General features: G+C 50.0%; 1 protein-coding gene across 2 annotated transcripts in view; it reads left to right on the top strand.

Annotated features, from left to right (window-relative positions):
- LOC142817694 (suppressor of lurcher protein 1-like) overlaps nucleotides 1–21,005 on the top strand; it is a 413,217-nt gene that overhangs the window by 367,516 nt on the left and 24,696 nt on the right. For both annotated transcript variants that reach the window (XM_075895045.1, XM_075895044.1), the window contains exons 10-11: nucleotides 2,817–3,010; nucleotides 10,438–10,476. In XM_075895045.1, the coding sequence (XP_075751160.1) occupies nucleotides 2,817–3,010; nucleotides 10,438–10,476 (233 nt within the window). The remainder of the gene's footprint in view (nucleotides 1–2,816; nucleotides 3,011–10,437; nucleotides 10,477–21,005) is intronic.

Raw genomic sequence — 21,005 nt, forward strand, 5'->3', positions numbered from 1 at the left:
AGAGAGTTTCTGGTACTTCGCAATCAATCATCGAAGCATTAAGAGAACCTTTAATGATTATACACACCCCACCTCCACGTGAGTCTCTGTCTTTTCTAAATATGTTGTAACTGGGAGGTACAACACAATCATTCGGTATATTTTCATGCAACCACGTTTCTGTTATCGTGGTTATGTGAGGATCGTGGGAAAGCAATAAGTACTCAAGGTGCGTAGTCTTGTTCACTATACTGCGAGCATTGAACGAGAGAAATCTTAGCTATTTTTTTGGTGCCTCAAATGAGCTGCCTGGGCTATCAGATCCGTTTGACTCAGTTGATACGACGCGCTCACTTCGCTTCGTTGTAACAGTACCACGTTTGCCCGAGTGCATATAGCGCTCGCCTTTGACGTCATCCCATGCGTATATGTCATCGTTTATCCTGAGTTTATCGTGTACGAGAACTACTTTCGCACCCGCCTCCCTATCCAAGGCAGCGCTTTGCCATAACTTCTTTCGTATCTGCACTGTTTCCTTCGCATAGTCGTTGCTTATTCTGATCGAAGTTCCCTTTAGTTTTGCGCAGTTTTTAAAGATAGTATCCTTTTCCTTGCTGTCGTAAAATTTCAGGATCACGGGCCTTGGTCTATCACGATTTACTTTTCCGATCCGGTGAATTCTTTCCACTGTAGTAACTTCTATGCGAAGAACTTTAGAAAAAATGTCATTCACAATGCGTCTTTTTAACACTTGCGCAGACTCGTTCGCGCTCTCAGGAAGGCCAAACACCAAGAGATTATTTCGTCTGCTTCTATTTTCGTAATCAATTAACTTGTCATTTTGCTCTCGAACGATGGCCTCCAGTTTATCCATTCTATCTTTCATTTCATCAAACATGGATATTACACCCTGTATCTTATCTGTTTTAGCATTCACTTCTGCAATTTCTTTCCTGATGTCGTCTACTTTGCTTTCCAAAGCATTTTGTTTTTCGAGAATTTCCTGCAAAATGTCAGCAGTCTTTGGGCCTGGATTTTCCTCAACATCACCAGCCATCAGCAGTAACAGTACTGACCAGCAATCGTTCAAAATAGCACAACATCTACGAGGGCACGGCAGCACTAACAAGTATCTATTATCACTGCGATACGTAGAGCTGTAACTAACCTGCAATAGCAGCAACGGTGTTTTAGACATCTTGTTCGCCAGCCAAGTGCCGTGCCCTCTGAAGCCGATGTTCTCGCGTTGTCCCTTTTTAAGACTGGCCGCTGGTGACGTCACACCCGTGGCAGCAAGTCCAGAAAGTGCGCACTCCAAGCTTCCATTTTCGCAACGCTGCGCATCGACGAAGAAAAAGCAGCTTCCGTCGTCGTCCACAGGCATTCCGACGATAAACCATGGCAGCATCTGCAATAGCAGCAACGGTGTTTTAGACATCTTGTTCGCCAGCCAAGTGCCGTGCCCTCTCAAGCCAGCCAAGTGCCGTGTTCGCCAGCCAAGTGCCGTGCCCTGTTAAAGTCTGTATCGCTACAGCAATTTGGCTGTACAAATCCTTCGTTGCAAATCTGCGATTCTTGTACATATACTCGTGAGCGAATGGTCAGAGATACATGTGATTGCATCACGACTACTTCGTATTGTTCGTGGTTGGCACGTGCCCAGTAGAAGCGCTGATGTGCGTCACATACATCTACTATGCATGGGGATCACGACAATTGTTTTGCAATATCTCTTTCTCTTTCTACATGGATCGGCTCATTTAGAACCTGTTCCGCGAGACACTTTTCAACACATCCACTTTAGCCAGACATTAATGTCCTTGTCGGCAGCAAACGACAAAAACAAAATGCTTAATAAGGGTGTTTTCAAATATGAAAAAAAGTGTGGGGCCCATATCGTTTAAGTGAACATTATGAAAGCGGGGTATTCTTGCACTTATCGGTTGGTGGTCGCCATTTCATTCCCCTGATCCCTGTTGTGAGAGACGGACCCATGGGGATGAAATTCACTTACGTAATATAATATTTCTTGAGGATTGCTCCAGTAAGTTCCTCGTATAACGCAGTCATTCAGCGTCACTATCGAGCTGTGAATCTAAGTCGACCTCCGCAAGAGCACAGCAGCATGGTTCGGCGCTTCTTGTACACTGTCGTCCTTTATGAAAGGGAACACGCGAACGCGTGGCCTGCGCTCTGCAGTGGCTGCCTACAGCACCATCAACCAATAGCAAAAGAAAACATGTTCACCTTCAGCGTCATCTATTGCCAAAAAAAAAAAATACGAGTTATGACCAGCAGACAAGCGTTGCTAAATTGCACTCCCTCTCTGCTCTGGCCTGCAGCGCGTATAGTTCACTGCCAACATATCAAACGTTGTTTGCGACCACGGCGCAGGCTGCAGTAATCACCCGATATCACTCGCCGCGCGAGTGGGGAGGGAACGTAATCTAGCAGCGCTTGTCTACCGGCCATGACTCGTTATCTCGCTTGGCCATAGATGACGCCAAAAGCGAACGTGCTTTGTTCACTTGTCGGTTGATGGTGCTGTAGGCAGCCACCGCAGAGCGCAGGCCACGCATTTGCGTGTTCCCTTTGATAAAGTACGACAGTGTATACTTGATAGCGTGAAATTTGCAGCGTCCGCCATGGCCGAACCACGCAGCTCCACTAGCCGCGCACCTTCACATTGAGTCTAAAAACGGCTCTGAATTTTCTTTTTACACAGACTAGCCAGGGCGGCCATCTTTAGGGCTAGAAATGCTACTGTCAGGCTTTCCGTTGTGGCTTTTCGCGCCGAGCGCCACGATCTGCAAATGCGTGCTCCTGCTCTGGCGCAGGTGCGAGAACGTGGACTCTGTGATTGGCTTCATCACCATCAAGGGACAGCGCGAGCGGCTGGACAACTTCTGCGGCTCGCAGCTGCCCAACCAGATCATGTCCAACGAGCACCGCATGACCGTCATCTTCCAGAGCTTCGGCAGCAGGCCGCCCAGCGTCAAGGGATTCCGGGCCATCTACCAGTTCGTCACCAGTGAGTGTTGTTTCTTATGCACATAACTACTCTTGCGCTTGTATTAATATTGTCACGTTACTCTCCACAAACTTGATAAAAATGGGCTCGTTTAGTCGACTACTCAAGCAGCGGCTCAGAGAGATCGTCTTTGTCTTCTTTCACTCTGCGATCTCACCCAAGCAAACCATGTGGCAATAGTCCCCCCCTTTGAAAGCATCGACTCGATGCTCGTAAATAAAAAAAAAATGAAGGTATACACACGCAGATATAGAGAACCAAAAGAGAGAGAGTGCCACTACTCGCAGCGCAAATGAGGAAGTTTCGCCAACGCTTCCGCCAAGCGCAAAAAGAAAAGGCATAAAAACACAGGAGAACACAAACAGCAGCAGCAACGCAATGTCACGGCATGTCGTAGCACGTGAAACCACAAGGGCACGAGGCCGAACGACATGCACGGTTTCGGGTCGAAGCTGTCGACGAGAAGACGCTGCGCCGTCCGGAAATACCTTTTAGGTAAGATCTGTGATTCGTCTAAGAACCTTGTACGGTCCAAAATAACGGCTTAGGAGTTTTTCGGATAAGCCTGGTCGCCGGACAGGGATCCACACCCACACTCGGTCCCCAGGGTGGTAGGTGACATTTCGATGGCGGAGGTTGTAACGTCGTGCGTCTGCATTTTGTTGGTGACTGGTGTTTATGCGAGCTAGCTGACGAGCTTCTTCGGCGTATTGAGTGTATTGCTCAGCATCTTGAGCAAGTTCATTGCTTTGGTCGCACGGAAGCATAGCGTTGAGCATGGTTCGCACGTTGCGTTCGTAAACAAGTCGGAAAGGCGGAAATCGCGTTGTTTCTTGCGTTGCCGTATTATAAGCAAACGTGATGTATGGAAGAATCTCGTCCCAGGTTTTATGTTGTACGTCCACGTACATTGACAGCATGTCCGCTATGGTCTTGTTAAGCCTCTCTGTCAGTCCATTAGATTGCGGATGATAAGCCGTTGTTTTTAGATGACTTGTGCAGCTCAGTTTAAAAATGTTCTCCATCATTCGTGCTGTAAACGACGTCCCTCTGTCCGTAATCACGCATGACGGGGCACCATGCCGTAGGACAATTTGATGCACGAAGAACTGCGTGACTTCAGAGGCCGTGCCACGGGGTAACGCTTTTGTTTCAGCATAACGCGTAAGATAATCTGTCGCAACTATAATCCATTTGTTCCCAGAGGACGACAAAGGGAAGGGCCCGAGAAGGTCCATTCCCACGAGGTCAAACGGTGTCCGTGGTGGTGCGATCGGCTGGAGCAGGCCCGCGGGTCTCACAGGCGGAGTCTTGCGGTGCTGGCACTCACGGCAGCTTTTCACATATTGATGTACACTAGTTGATAGTCGCGGCCAGTAATACTGTTGGCGTACTCGGGCGAGAGTTCGTGAATAGCCCAAATGTCCTGACGTGGGCTCGTCGTGGCACGCAAGGAGGATTTCATCACGCATGTCGGTAGGAACAACGAGTAGGAAGGCTTTGTCGCTACCACGGGCGTTTTTCTTGTAAAGAATGCCTCTTCTTAGACAAAAAGAGGACAGTTCGCGAGCAATGTGTTGAGGGACCTGAGAGTTGCAGCCTTCCAGGGAATCAATGACTGGGCGGCGTAATTCATCGTCTGCCCGCTCCTTTAACATAAATTCGGAGTCACTAACTGCTCCGAGAAAGGCATCTTCATCTTCGGAGCCCCTGACAGCGTTCCCCACAGGTGCTCGAGAAAGCGCGTCGGCGTCTTCGTGTTTGCGCCCTGACCTGTACACAATCGTAATATCAAACTCCTGCAAACGCAAACTCCACCGTGCGAGACGGCCGGATGGATCTCTGAGATTTGCCAGCCAGCAGAGCGAGTGGTGGTCAGTCACCACTTTGAAGGTACGACCGTAGAGGTAAGGCCGAAATTTGGTCGTCGCCCACACGACTGCGAGGCATTCTTTTTCTGACGTAGAATAGTTGGTCTCAGCTCGAGAAAGAGTACGACTGGCGTAAGCTATCACATGCTCAACAACGCCGTGTCGTTGTACAAGGACAGCGCCAAGTCCGACGTTGCTGGCATCTGTATGAATTTCTGTAGCAGCGTCCTCATCAAAATGGGCAAGAACAGGGGCTGTTTGCATTCTCTGTCGTAACTCTGTGAACGCTGTGTCTTGTTCTGCGCCCCAAGTAAAGGGTACGTCATCTCGGGTGAGTCGCGTAAGAGGTTCAGCTATCTTAGAGAAGTTGGCGATAAATCGGCGATAATACGCGCACAAGCCGAGGAAACGGCGTACTGCTCTTTTATCTGATGGGACAGGGAAGGCGGCGACAGCAGCAGTTTTGTCTGGATCAGGTCGCACTCCATCTGCACTAATGACATGTCCCAGAAATTTCAGCTCTTCATAGCCGAAATGGCATTTTTGGGGTTTCAGCGTGAGTTCAGCTGTGCGGATGGCTTCCAGAACCTTTCTCAGACGCTTCAGCTGTTCTTCAAAGCTCTCGGAAAAGATGACCACATCATCGAGGTAGACAAGGCAGCTTTGCCACTTCAAGCCAGCGAGAACTGTGTCCATCATCCTCTGAAAAGTGGCTGGTGCAGAACAGAGGCCGAAGGGAAGAACTCGGAATTCGTAAAGTCCGTCTGGTGTCACAAACGCGGTTTTTTTCTCGCTCTCGTTCATCCACTTCAATTTGCCAATAGCCACTCTTTAGATCGATGGACGAAAAATACTTCACACGTCGTAACCTGTCGAGGGAGTCGTCGACCCGTGGAAGCGGGTAGACGTCCTTTTTTGTGACGCTATTAAGCTTCCTGTAGTCAATACAGAATCGCAGCGTTCCGTCTTTTTTCTTTACTAGAACGACTGGCGAGGACCAAGCGCTGCTGGATGGTTGAATATTCCCGTCATCGAGCATCTCTTTCACTAGTGTCTGAATAGCCTAGCGTTCTTTGGCAGAAACGCGATAAGGCTGCTGCCGGATGGGGCGGACGTAATCGTCGGTAATAATTCGATGCTTCGTGAGGTGTGTTTGACGGACTTTAGAAGAAGAGGCGAAGCAAGATCTAAACTCCCTTAAAAGGTCGTGAAGTGCAGCCTTTCTCTCGTCTGACAGCGTCGAATTAATGTCGATGTGGTCTAGAAATTCCTCATCCTCATGCGTTTCCTCGGACGCGAAGCACTCCGTGACGTCGGCAACAGGTTCTCCATAAGCTAGGGTGGTTCCACGGAGAAGATGCCGGTGCTCGTAATTGAAGTTTGTAGCTAGTATCGTTGACTGTCCGTCACGGACGCGGACAACACTTCGGGCGGCACATACACCTTGGAGCAGCAGAAGTGATAAGTTGCTTTCAGCCACCACGTCGCCGTCTTTGAAGTCTTCACAAATGACTTCGATGGGAACAGTTGCTCGAGGTGGCAGCGTCACGCTGTCGTCAGCAACACGCAGCGCAAGTCTACGGCAGTTATCAGCGTCTCGATCTGTTGCGCCTTGAGTCGAGAAGGTCACGATGCGCTCACGGAGATTTATGATGGCACCGTATTGCCGAAGGAAGTCCATGCCGATACTCAGCTGACGCGAACAGTCGGGAAGAACGAGGCAGCTGAGCACAAACGTTGACGCACGAATTTTCACTCTTGCGGTACAGCGACCCAGCGGTGTTACAACGTGCCCTCCAGCTGTTCGAATTCGCGTTCCATTCCACGGCGTGATCACTTTCCTGAGATCTTTCGCTAGCCTCCCGCTGATGATCGAATAGTCTGCACCAGTGTCTACCAATGCACTGACCTGAAGACCGTCAACCAGCACAGGTATGTCGAGTGACACGCGGTCACTAGGTTCAGATGCGGATGTCGGCGTTTCTTCGGCACTGCGATTATTCTTTGACGAAATGCCTTCGGCGTTGCGTGCAAGCATCGATGGGAGGTCTTCCACACTTTGAGTCCCAGCGACCTTGCCCCCGAAGGCCGCTGCCTTCAGTTTTCCCGACGAGGGCTCGGGGAGCGTTCCCGTGCCGTCACCCCGAAACGTGGCCCAGTGGCTGCGGGTCTCCTCGGAGATGGTGACCGCGATTGCCGTCGTGTAAAGGGTGCACGCTGTTGCGCGAGATATTCTTCGATATCCCTTGGCCTTTGACCAATTCGGGGACGAGGGGAATTGACGGAAAATCCGCGCAGGCCAAGTTGCCGGTATGGGCATTCGCGGTAAATGTGACCAGCCTCACCGCAATGATAGCAGAGGGGTCGTCTGTCTGGCGTACGCCAGAGATCAGACTTGCGCGTCGGTGTACGGCGACTATCGATGTCCAAATCAGCGTGCGCTGACTGAATCGCGACTGACGGCATCACTGTCTGGATCGGGACGTATGGCATTGTCTGTATCGGGACGTGCGGCACTGTATGGATCGGGACGTGCGGCACTGGCTGGATTGGGACTCCTTGACCCGAAAGAGGAGTGGCAGATCGCAAGGCTTCCGCGTACGTACGACGGCGACTGTCAGTAGACACAGGAGCCGTTTCCGGATCAACCGACGTGGGCGGAAAACGATGGGCGTGCAGCACCTGCTGGACCTCGTCGCGGATGACACTGGTGATAGAACCAACATCGATTTGCCTTGTCCCGTACATCTTTTAAATTTCTTCCCGGACGACAGATCGAATGATCTCGCGAATCCATTCGGGGCTCTTGCTCCCAGGTGTGGCGAAAAATTCAGGAGTTGAGGCAGCATTCACTTGACGGTCAAACTGGGCAGATCGTTGGTGCAGTACTCGCTCCATTGTTGCCGCTTCAGTAACGAACTCAGCAACACTTTTGGGTGGACTACGCACCAAACCAGCAAAAAGTTGTTCCTTCACACCACGCATGAGGTGGCGCAACTTTTTTTCTTCTGCCATAGCAGGATCCGCTCGCTTGAAAAGCCGTGTCATGTCATCGACGTACATCGAGACGGTCTCGTTGGGCATCTGGATGCGTGAATGTAGTGCATGCTCCGCCCGTTCGCGGCGGTCGGGACTCCTGTAGGTCTCCAGGAGGCGACGCTGGAACTCGCGCTAAGATGTCAGAACATCATCCCTGTTCAAAAACCACGTCTTGGCACCGTCTTTTAGGCAAGTGTACACGTTCCGGAGCTTCGCGGCATCATCCCAGTAATTGATCGCTGCGACACGTTCGAACTCACTCAGCCAGTCGTCAACATCTTCATGCTGCTCTCCGTGAAAGGGGCTAGGCGTGAGCGGGTTCTGGACGGTGCAGTATATCGGCGTGGAAGGGGTCGGAGCTTGCACGGGATCTTGTGTCGAAGTCATAGTCGCTGCGTCAGTGGTTGGTGTCTCAGGCGGTAGGCCTCGTTGGCGGCGGCTTACTCTATGAACAGGAGTGTCCACGGGTGCAGGGCTTGTGTTCCGGCTGCTGGACGGGGTCTTGGGCATCGGGTGGATTGCGAGACGTTGTACCCAGCACCTCCACCAGTCTTGTCACGTTACTCTCCACAAACTTGATAAAAATGGGCTCGTTTAGTCGACTACTCAAGCAGCGGCTCAGAGAGATCGTCTTTGTCTTCTTTCACTCTGCGATCTCACCCAAGCAAACCATGTGGCAATATACAGTCGAGAACGAAATTAGAGATACCATGGTAGTGTGTGCCAAATTAGAGTTGCAGTATATGCTACTTTTAAACTGCAAAGTTGTGCTAGGTCTGGCTAGCAAACGCAACCATGCGGTGAAATCGTACTCCGTTCTTGCAGATGACCTGCCTACCATGTCGCTGACCGACATGTCTACAACGCGTTGAAGACCGGTAAATAATTTTACTGTTGATGACTGGCGCCGATCGAGATCGCTGCAGCCATGCCACGGCTTCAAGAAATGTAAAAAAAATGGCCCCATCATCAGCTTCTCCGCAACGTGTGGTTCCCAGTTGCTTATGACAAACTGACGTGCACATACGCGCTATTTCAAACAAGAGCGCCAAACAAGAGCCCAATTGCATCGCATGTTCGCTCGCTTCAATCGCGTACACACCTGAACGTGAGACGGAACGCAAGGGCCCACTTCTGCAGTCGCCGTGAGAGCGATGGTATTGTTACGTAGTCGTGACGGCGCAGAGTAGAGCTCGGAAATACGTAACTCTTTATTTGGCTGAACTTGTGGGCGGGAAACCCAAAATTAAACTGCAAGCGGGCAATGCACGCTGTGCGTACGTCGATAGCGGCGAACAGAGCGTCGGCCGTCAATAAACTGATCATCGTTGGAATGCACCGTCTTTTCGAACTTTCCCGCCGTATTGCTAGTGGTCGCGCAAGCTCGGCAATAAGCTAGGCTGTCCGCGTCCTGCGCGCATTCTTAACAAAACGATCTGCTACAATCGCGGAGCTTCTCGAACACTGGGGTGTGGTCTGCGCCGAGCATTTCTGGCAGTCCTTGTGGGTGTAAACCGAATGCAGCAAAATTGAAACTAGAAACGTGCGTCGCAGTATTGTGGCGCAACTACTTCGTTTATACAGCCCAAGCGTCGTCGTCACGATATCATCGCTTCCATATTGCACCCTCATCACCGGTTCCCTTCGCGCACTTGTGACAGGTGCCCCTTGCCTTAGAGTTCCCTAACATACACTACAGGGAACTCTGACGCTAGTTTCTATGGGAGCTGCAACGCTGGCGCTAATGTCTATGAGAGCTGCAACGCACGGCGCTTCAGTGAGCATGGGACTGATGAGTAGTACACACATTTGTCTCGTACTTCTGGCCTGCTTTTGGCTCCATGTGTGCTCGTGTGGCTTGAAGCTGTTTTCTTACAAAACATATCTTAGCAAATGCTCGGCGGTTGCGCTTCATCATCTTATTCTTTTAGACTTACCTTTCCAAATCGGGTAGCGAAGTTCAAAAGGGTTGAATCTTTCTTTCAAAACAAAACCTAAACACAGCAACAAACGAAGCCGCAAGTACGATTCGCTGTCCACAAGTACGAGGACTAGGCAAATGTGTGTACTGCCCATCGTTCCCATGGTCGCTGAACGATCGCAGCGCCACTGTCCCCTTTAGTTAATTTTACGAAACTCTATGCCCCTTCCAACCGCCGACGACTCTTTCACGTGCATTGCGATACTTGGTAGTCGCACTTCCCACCGGGCTTCTTTGTCTCGTGACGTATACCCTAAAAGATGTCGCTAGTGCTGTGATGAGCGTGCAGTTGCCCCTTTGAACTTGTTATGTAACGGACGAGTGTCGTTCGCTCGGAGGAAGAATATCGCGAATCAAAGAAGTGCTGGCACTCACAGATGCGTGAAAGGGCACGGAAGCGACGTGAACCTCTCGGCTGTGCTGGCTGCCACCTTCACCGTAGGCTCAGAAATGTTTTCGTTACTGTTTAACAAACTTGCCCTTTCTTTTTTCATTTCGGCTCAATGTGGTTTTCTTTTTCCTTTCTTTTTTTACAGATTTTGGCATTCCTTCCGGTCGTCAGGACCCACAGGGTGGTAAGTTTCAGTTTTTTTTTTTTTACTTCTCCGCCTCTTTTGTTATTGCGTACTGTCGTTCACATCAACCCGGGGGTTTGAGCATTTAGCGAGTGATGTGCGCGTCTCACATAGAACGCGTCCTTTAATTCGCCATGGTGTACATTGAGCCTGCATTGCTGCTCCTTCAGCTACGCTCGACTACGCTGGTTTGATCCCCGCCGTCATACAGTTGCGGCTACCTTTAACGTCGCTGCCGAAATTCACAAGCTCGTTAAACGCCCTGCTGTCGGCGCTATCGATTACCGTATAACTTCAGAGGCACGCCGGAATTTTTAGATGTAAACGCTATGTTGCACCCGGAAAACTTAATGCCTTTTCGAGACGGATTCACCAATGGGTAATCGTGCACTTATACCGCCGTTTTCACATCGAACGGCACCGATAACAAAAAATAGCCCATTTATCGCAGGCAAGCTGCATCAGTATGCGAGCCCGCTCCACTTCTGTAAAAGCGAAAGCACATATAGGCTGCGGCGTTGCCCGAATGTGAAATTCTGCTCGCTCAGCTCGAACATTCAATTTTAACGCGGTAGTGTTAAGGAGATTTTTCGACAGATATCCTGGTGACTGTTATGAGCGAAAAATTGATGTGGTCCGCAAATTAACATTCTAGGTATACGCAAAATAATAAAAATCTTGTGTCAGAGTGGAAATCGAAGCTAGGACTTCCTCGGGGCAAACATCATTTCTAATACCGAACCACGTACGCCAGTGCCTACAAAATTGTTTTGAAAAAGAAAAAAAAAATGATGCGTGAATACTGCGCAGTGCGAACAGCCTCTTTGAGGCATGTATTTTATTGCTTGACAGAAGCGTAGAATCGCAGCAGGGGTCAAAATATATGAACAGCGCTGCTTATGGCCGGTTTTAAGGCCCACAACTTGAAGAGCAACAGCACCAACCAAGAGTATAGATTCGTGGGTGCGCTTGTTGCCTTACGGATGTGCAGCGGGTACTTCGCCAATTGACAAAATAAATAATTATGGCAGACTGGGCCCTTCGCAACTGTACTTGCAGCGTGGGATGTTGCGGCCAATGTTGAGCGCATGTGCGTTCTTTTCCTCATGGCATGGCGTCCACCGAAAACGAAGCTACGTTAGAGACTGGGAAAGCGATGTGAGCGGTGCCCGATTACGCAATCACGCTCTATCCTGAACGCAAACTTCAAGCGCCCTCCAACTTTAAAGAGCGAAGCTGTTTAACAATCGTTCGTTGTTCAGTCCGTGCTAAATAATTATCTTCATCCTAAATGGTTGTGTGCAACAGAAGTTGGGTAAGTCCCACCTCCGCTAAAAATAGGAAGTCAACAGTACGTTAGCACAACGAATCGCTGCGAAGCGACTGCGGTGAGCCGAAGAAACCCCCCTTTCCTCCGCACTAGAAACTAGAAAAAACGGGAAAGGGCAATAGCGGCTGCGAGAAGGACCCGAAGCGATTGAAGGTCAACGACGTGCCCGCCTCGTGTCTGTGACTGGCTGTTCTTTAACTCGGACCTCTCTGCACTGAGACCTATAGCACAGTACATCCAAAGCCTAGCAACGACCTATAAGCAACCTAGAAACAACCTGCGTCACCTAGCTGATACATAGAGCGACCTAGAAGCAAGCAGTTTTAGTCTTGAGAATCGTCCAGTTTCAATATTTCAAGCCAGGCGTGGCTTTATTAGTAAAATCTTGGCCATTTTTTACAGCGAAAGCTGTTGAGGTCACAACTCGGGTCACGTGCAGTTGTCCGCCGCCGCCGCCGGTGTCCGTAACTTAACACCAAAGACACAGTGGGGCTCGAAACCCGGGTGTGCTGGGTGTCAGCCCAGTATTCAACCACTCAACTACGCCGGTGCTTGTGCCTTGTTGGCAAACCTAGCACCAACGACACAGTGGGGCTCGAAGCCAGAGTCTGCTGGGTGTCAGCCCAGTATTCTACGACTGAGCTACGCTGGTGCTCGTGGCTTGTTGGCAAAATTACCTTAGGCAGACTTGATGTCCGGAAAGCAATCGTGTTAATACGACTTATAAAGAGTTCTAAAACACCGAAAGAACAACCAGTCGTCGCACAATGCGTATAGCGTTACGTGTGGGTCGTCCAATGCTTCAACACATTACAGAAGCTTGTTCTTGTTCCCCTATAAATTGTGGCGCATACTGTTAGGACCGGCGCCAGGTCTGACAATGGATCGGCGTTCCTTTTGATGTTCCTTTTGAGTCGCCAAACGGGTTGGCGGCCTGTGTCCGCCATGTATTGTTCCCACCTGGCCGGAGGGTGCGGCGTCCTGCCGCCGCGGCGCCGTGAGCAGTTCGGGAGACCACCGGTGCAGCTTCTTCTTTGGAAGATGACGGCGGCGGCGGCGGCCGGGAATCGTCCCGCTAATTGAACGAATCGTTCGGCACCATTTGAAGCTTGTTTACGGCGGCCCTTTCGATGGATGCAGTCATCAACTTCAGACCCCTCGCCCAGCGACACACCTTGACGGGGGGGGGGAGCCGCGTTCGTGCCACATGGCCGTGCGGTGACCACGCTTCAGTTTTGAACGTTCGCGTGGACCGTGCGTGCTCGTCACCCTCGCGGGTAATGTGTGGTCCGTGATTGGACGGTGCCCTCTGTACGCGGTCCCCGATCTAGGGATCTGGGGAGGACAGACCCTTTATAATGAGCCCCCACGGCTCATTCGGTGTGCTTTTTCGAGTGGAGAGCTCGCCATGTACGAAGAACGCCACTATATATCTAAACTTTCTTATTGACCTCTCTCTAATGTAAATAAACGTCTGTTCTCTGTTTTCCCATATAAGCATTGCTTCTCGCTATAAGGGACGAGTCCGATGGGAGCCAGCTACCAACGACGAGACCCACAGGACTCAGGTCCCAACAACTGGATGGCAGCGGTGGGATCGAGCTCATCGACCAGGAGGCAATGCTGAGACCTGCTGTCTGGAGGACCTAGAGTCGGACAAAACTGCTTCGTGGCATCACTGACAACACTGGAAGGAACGCGTCCGAATTCATGACGGCATAGGGTGAGTGCACTGCTTTTCTTTGCTGAGATATCACCAGGCTTTGCGTAGGATTGTAAACAAAGCAGTGATTTGGTAACGGTGGACGGAAGTATTGATAGTACGTCAAAGTTGTTTAGTTAAAAGAGTTAGCAGCACCAAGGACCGCCATGAATTTGAAGGGACTAAAAAAGCCAGAGTTGTTAGAGTTGGCCCGAGAGCTGGGCCAGGTAATTGCCGAGACGAAAAGAAAGCAGGAGATCATTGACGCCATCGAGAAGATCGGGGCAGATGACGAGGAGCTGAGCGAATGCTTGGAGGCTATTACGCAAAGGAAAGAGGAGCAGAGGCTCCGTGAGGAAAAAGAGGAGCAGAGGCTCCGTGAGGAAAAAGAGGAACAGAGACGTCGTGAGGAAAAAGAGGAACAGAGACGTCATGAGGAAAAAGAGGAAAGGGAAAGAGAACGTATCGATCGTATGGAAATGAAACGCCTAGAAATTGAACTAGCAAAGGCTCAATCAATGAACGGAGCTAGCGCAGTGGCACGAGAAAGAGAGCGCCGAATGACAGATTTGATGCCATCCTACGCGGTAGGAGGGGACATGGGTCTTTTTCTGGTGCACTTTGAGCGCACGTGCGAGAGGGAAAATTTTGCTAAAAACACGTGGCCCCAGCGCTTGCTTACGCTGCTGCCGTGTGAAGTAGCTGACATTATAGCCCGTATGGGTAAAGAAGACGCAGACGACTATGACAGAGTCAAAGCGAGTCTGCTCAAAAAGTACAGACTGTCAGCGGAGGCGTTCAGGCGAAAATTTCGTGAGATCGAGAAAGCCAAAGACGAGTCATACCCAGAGTTTGCGTACACCTTAAAGGTAAATCTGGAGGAATGGCTTAGAGAGGAGGGTGCGCTTGGCGACGCGGAAAAGACTCTGCAGTGTTTTGCGTTGGAACAATTCTTTCGGCGTCTACCTGAAAACATTAGGTACTGGGTTCAGGATAGACAAGGAGTAGATACTATCACGAGAGCGGCAGAGCTCGCAGAGGAGTACGTAAATCGCCGTGCCCTCGAAGGCGAGGATGTCCCTAGGAGGGAGATTAGTAAATATCGGGCCGACAAGCCTCCGCGATGGACAAAGTCGGGTCGGTATATGCCGAAGGAGGGTTTAGACTCCAAAGGAAGCGGTGATGAGAAAAACAAGAGAAAGGAAGAAGCACCCGAGAAAAGGGCGGAAGGGCAACAGAAAAAGGCGTTCAAGGCCAAGAAGCCGATAGTTTGCTATAACTGCCAACAGACGGGGCATATTTCTTTGGGTTGTAGGAACCCGAAAGTTGTGTTAATGTCACTCTGTAGTAATGACGAAAACATGAAATTGCTAGAGCCCTACATCCGAGACCTAGTCGTGAACGGCCAACCGTGCCGCGTGCTCCGCGATTCGGCCGCCACTATGGATGTAGTGCACCCGTCCTATGTCGAGGAGAGTCAGTTTACAGGAGAATGCGCATGGATAAGACAGGCAGTAGAGACAAACAGTGCATGTCTCCCAGTAGCAAGAGTCCGCATCGAAGGCCCTTTCGGTGTTCTAGACACTGAAGCTGCCGTTTCGGCACATCTCCCAGTGCAATACCCGTATTTGTTCTCAAATAAATCAGAGTACTTGCTGCGACAAAAAGGAATTGGGTTCAGTGAGGGTATCGTACAGGCCTTAACTCGATCCAAAGCAAGGGAGCTCGCCGCTCAGACAGTTTATAAAGATCCGGTGGCAGACGAAACAGCTTCAGCGGCAGAGCCTTCTTTACCTGGCACGAAACTGGACCACCCTATAATGGAGCCTCAAAACACAATATCTAAAGAAAGATGTAAGAAACCGGATGAATCCGAGGCATCTCGAGAAGTAGAATGCACTATAAAGCTGTTAAATGTAAGTCCTACAGAACTGATAGTGGAACAGGAAAATGACTCCACTCTCCGTAACCTAACGCCAGACGCGAAGGAAGGGGTGGCTAAGCAAAACATTCAGTTCACCAAGAAGGGGGGCGTCTTGTACAGAAAGTACACGAGTCGAAAAGGAGTTCGGTTTAATCAGCTAGTCGTACCGTATCCTTTCCGCAAGGAGCTGCTGCACCTGGTCCACGGAGGTTTGTGGTCAGGGCATCTCGGCATCAAAAAAACAAAAGAATGTTTGTTACGGGAGTTTTACTGGCCCGGCTGCTTTCGGGAGGTGGAGGCATTTGTAAGAAGCTGCGACACGTGCCAACGCGTTGGCAAGCCAGGGGATAAGGCTAAAGCACCTATGAAGCTGGTCCCCATTATCACAGAACCGTTTCGCAGGCTAGTTATAGACACAGTGGGTCCACTTCCTGTAACGCAGTCCGGGTACCGGCACATACTCACAGTGCTCTGCCCGGCCACGAAATTCCCGGAAGCAGTACCGTTAAAGGAGCTCAGCTCGGAAGAGGTAGTTAAAGCGCTTTTATCTATCTTTGCACGTGTAGGCTTCCCTGCAGAAATTCAGTCCGACCAGGGATCTGTTTTTACAAGTGCACTAACCTCGACATTTCTAGAAAAGTGTGGTGTTAAAATCATCCACAGTTCAGTGTACCACCCTCAGTCAAATGCTGTAGAAAAGGTACATTCAGTCATGAAACGGCTGCTACGCGCCCTTTGTTATGAGCAAAAAGAGGATTGGGAGGCTTGCTTGCCCGCAGCTATGTTCGCGCTTCGGGTCGCTCCTCACGAATCAACAGGGTTTTCGCCTGCGGAGCTTGTTTACGGACGTGCTCTTCGCTCCCCACTTCGCATTGTTCGAGAATCTTGGGAGGGCCGGGCGGACGACCCTTCGGTAGTAGCATACGTACTTGAGCTGTTGGACCGACTTCACGCAGCTCAAGAACTAGCGGAGCAGGAAATGCGCAGAGCTCAAAACAACGCTAAGCGCTATTATGACAAGACAGCCCGGACGCGAAGCTTTCGAGTGGGGGAAAAAGTGATGATACTGAAACCCTCACTGAAGAATAAACTTCAGGTCCAGTGGGAGGGACCTGTTGAGGTAGTTCAGAAATTGTCAGACACAAATTACTTGGTTACTGGACTGGGAAGGCGTAAAACGCAACAGGTGTACCACACTAATCTGCTCAAACCGTACCAGCAGAGGCATGCCGTTGTAAACATGTCGCTCAATCAACCGGAAGAAATGCCTATTGATTTCCCGGAGTTAACAACAGAAAACAAAGACATTGGCGAGACTATTAGTAACCTGGTAGAGCAGGCGGAGTTGGAGCCAGATCAGAAAGCGGAACTGAAGGAACTATTGTTTGACTTTAAAGAAACATTTTCAGACACACCTGGCAGAACCAAAGCCCTAGTTCATGATATTGAGCTGACATCTTCGGAACCAATTCGTTCTAAAGCTTACCGCGTTTCCCCGAGGCAACGGGAAATAATGGCCGCGGAGATAAACCGAATGCTCGAGCTAGGAGTGATCGAGCCAGGAGAGAGTGATTACACCTCGCCTCTGATCTTGGTTGAGGTCCCAGGGAAAGAGCCGCGACCGTGTATTGACTATCGGAGGCTCAACTCGATTACAAAGGACCAAACTTATCCAATTCCGCATATTGAGGAAAGACTTGAGCAAGTCAGCAGTGCCAATTTCATCTCGACTTTGGATTTAGTCAGGGGATACTGGCAGGTGCCTCTAACTGAAAGGGCTAGTAGGCTTGCGGCGTTTATTTCCCCGATGGGAACATTTCGGCCGAAGGTCCTTAGTTTTGGATTAAAGAATGCCCCTTATTGCTTTTCTGGCCTAATGGACAAAGTGTTACAGGGTATGGAGGACTTTGCCCTCCCGTACCTAGATGATATTGCTATTTTTTCTTCTTCCTGGATAGACCACATGAAACACTTGCGAGCTGTGCTATGTCGTCTGCGTGAGGCCGGCTTAACAGTGAAGGTTGCGAAATGCCAATTGGGGCGCGCTGAGGTAGCTTATCTAGGGCATGTAATAGGCCAAGGCTACCGCCGGCCGTCAGAAGTAAAGCTGGCCGCAATAGACAACTTTCCCCAACCACGAACCAAGAAAGACATTCGGTCGTTTCTTGGATTGGCCGGTTATTATCAAAGGTATATCCCGCGTTACTCTGACATTGCAAGTTCCTTGACAGACGCTCTTAGAAAGACTGAACCCCAGACCGTAAAATGGGATGGGGCCAAGGAACATGCATTTTCTACGCTAAAGAAGGCACTAAAAAGTCAGCCAGTGTTGAGCGCGCCTGACTACTCTAAGCCGTTCATTCTTCAGTGTGACGCCAGCGACCGGGGTATGGGTGTCGTGCTTTGTCAGAGGGGAGAGAACGACCAGGAACACCCTGTACTGTATGCCAGTAGAAAGCTTTCTGTTCGTGAGGAAGCATACAGTGCCTCAGAAAAGGAATGTGCCTGCGTTGTTTGGGCTGTGCAGAAGCTAGCTTGTTACATCGCCGGTTCTAGGTTCACAATAGAGACTGACCACTGTCCCCTCACATGGCTACAGTCCATGTCATCGAAAAACGGCCGTCTTTTGCGCTGGAGCTTAGCTCTTCAACAATACACCTTTGATATCCATTACAAGAAGGGTAAACTCAACAGCAACGCAGATGGTCTGAGTCGTTGTCCCTAGTACCCCGAGGGCTTCAAAACGATTTTCTGCTTTCTATCCTCGATTTGAGGCCCACTAGTTTTCTGTATTTATCCAATCATGTGTCAAGTGTTTTGTTTAATGTCTTCAAAAGTGGCTGATGTGGTGTTGCGACTCGGCGGGGGCCACAGGAATAAAGTTGAGGTAGAAGGAAATGACTTCCACAGGTGAATCTGAGTCTGGTGATTCTGAGTAGAGAATTGCCGTGTGCTTGCTTGTGTGTGGGTGTGCTTTCGGCGCAGTTTCCGCAGTTCCTCGTTTGTGGTGGGCGGAGAATATGGTGGAGGGGTTCACCTCATCCCTGCGAGCAACGCCCTCTTGGTCGATGATCATCGGATCCAGTGTTCGGGACAAAAGTAATAGAGGAAGAGCCGACAAGCTGCAATACAGATCCCGCTGCACAGTACCTGCTGGCCACTGCACCTCGGGATCTTCTTTCCCCGGCGGAGAGGCTGTTAGGACCGGCGCCAGGTCTGACAATGGATCGGCGTTCCTTTTGATGTTCCTTTTGAGTCGCCAAACGGGTTGGCGGCCTGTGTCCGCCATGTATTGTTCCCACCTGGCCGGAGGGTGCGGCGTCCTGCCGCCGCGGCGCCGTGAGCAGTTCGGGAGACCACCGGTGCAGCTTCTTCTTTGGAAGATGACGGCGGCGGCGGCGGCCGGGAATCGTCCCGCTAATTGAACGAATCGTTCGGCACCATTTGAAGCTTGTTTACGGCGGCCCTTTCGATGGATGCAGTCATCAACTTCAGACCCCTCGCCCAGCGACACACCTTGACGGGGGGGGAGCCGCGTTCGTGCCACATGGCCGTGCGGTGACCACGCTTCAGTTTTGAACGTTCGCGTGGACCGTGCGTGCTCGTCACCCTCGCGGGTAATGTGTGGTCCGTGATTGGACGGTGCCCTCTGTACGCGGTCCCCGATCTAGGGATCTGGGGAGGACAGACCCTTTATAATGAGCCCCCACGGCTCATTCGGTGTGCTTTTTCGAGTGGAGAGCTCGCCATGTACGAAGAACGCCACTATATATCTAAACTTTCTTATTGACCTCTCTCTAATGTAAATAAACGTCTGTTCTCTGTTTTCCCATATAAGCATTGCTTCTCGCTATAAGGGACGAGTCCGATGGGAGCCAGCTACCAACGACGAGACCCACAGGACTCAGGTCCCAACAATACCCACTTCAGCCGAAATTCCTCATCGTCGTCAGCCATTGCATGAACAATGGGCACGAAATTCCTTGCAAGCGGATAACGCGATTTTCAGAAGAATGGCAAAAAATAGATCAGCGAATGCCGGCCTACTACTCAGAATGGAATGGAATGAAAAAACTTTATTTCGGTCCTGCAGGACGCGCTTAGCGCGTAGCGGGCGTCTCCCACGTAGGGACCGACAGGGAGTACCTGGCGGCCGCTTCGTGGGCTTGCTGGACTACTCAGAAGTTTATTATTATTGCCCTAGTGGGTATCAAGCAAGTGGGCTTGCAGTAGTTACCTAATGAGTGTTTTTAAAAAGCTCTGAAAAGCCGCTCGTCTAGCTTTCGCTGTGACTATGCTGGCGTTTTTTTTTTTTTTTTGAAGCAAAGCTTGTTAAGAATTGTGTTTAAAAAAAGTGTTTGCCGATTCAGAGTATTTTATTGTCTACTATGGGAGGGCAGAAAGCCTACACAGATTTCGGTAGCCGCACGTTTTGTGCAAGAAATCCGTCATCGGCGAAGGTGAAAAAAAACATAAAAAAATTTGGCCACAAAATGTGCACCGGTCACTTGCGGATTTGTGTGCATGGTATTTTTTTTTTTTGGATAATGAATGCTCTTTCGAGTGTGGGCTTCTCAATGATCAGCCTTTACTGATATGGCGATCTTATCTTTTATCGAGGTCGAATGTCATTTCGCGCTGCCACGTTTCATAGTTGCCTTGATTATGCACGCGTGACCCTCTTTGTTGCCCATAGCAACATAAATGATGAGCGGCTAAGAACGTGGATTGAGATCTCTTTCCTGGCGTGGAGGAAGGAAAAATTTAGGAGGGAGCATTGAGCGTTGGGAAAGAAAGAACGAAAGAAACAAAGAAAGAAAGAAAGAAAAGAAGAAAGAAAGAAAGGGAGAGAAAGAGAGAGAGAGAAAGAGAGAGAAAGAAGTATAGGAAGAAAAAGAAAGAGAAAGAAGTATATGAAGAAAAAAGAAAGAGAGGAAAAGAAGTATAGGAAGAAAACAGAAAGAGAGTGAAAGAAGTATAGGAAGAAAAAAGAAAGAGAGTGAAAGAAGTATAGGAAAAAAAAAGAGAGAGTGAAAGAAGTATAGGAAGAAAAAAAGAAGGAAAGAAAAGAGGTAGGCCAGCTTCGCTTGGCGTTATTTTCCTGATAGGGCAAGAACTTCTGTGGGTTTTTTTTTTCTCTAAGCATACGAACCTTGGTCACAGCATGAGTCCGAATGACTATGCTTGCTGACGAACCTTTCTCTCTCATTTTTTTTTTTTTTGTGCTTGCAATAGTTCCGTCAATCACGAGGCGTGGGCGAGCAGCCTTCCCCGCGGATCCCGCTTCGAACGCCACTTTTCACTGCGACGCGCAGAAACCGGATAAAACGAAATTCGAAGTGTGAATTCCTCTTCCTGGGTGCTCGTGCTCTCTTTCCCCGCGAAGCTTTATCGGAAGTCCACTTCAACGAAGAGACGATGGAGCTGCAGTGTCTCCTATTCGTGTTGCCGGCAGACTTAATTCGTGCGTGTTTGGGGATAGGCCCTTCGGAAGACGGGATCTCTTAAGGAAGTAAGGGCCGTTTAATCTCACGTCGACACGTTCTGCCCAGCTTTCCGTTTCCTCGCTGTTT

This window comes from Rhipicephalus microplus, chromosome 5, assembly GCF_043290135.1.
Source record: "Rhipicephalus microplus isolate Deutch F79 chromosome 5, USDA_Rmic, whole genome shotgun sequence".
NCBI lineage: Eukaryota > Metazoa > Arthropoda > Arachnida > Ixodida > Ixodidae > Rhipicephalus > Rhipicephalus microplus.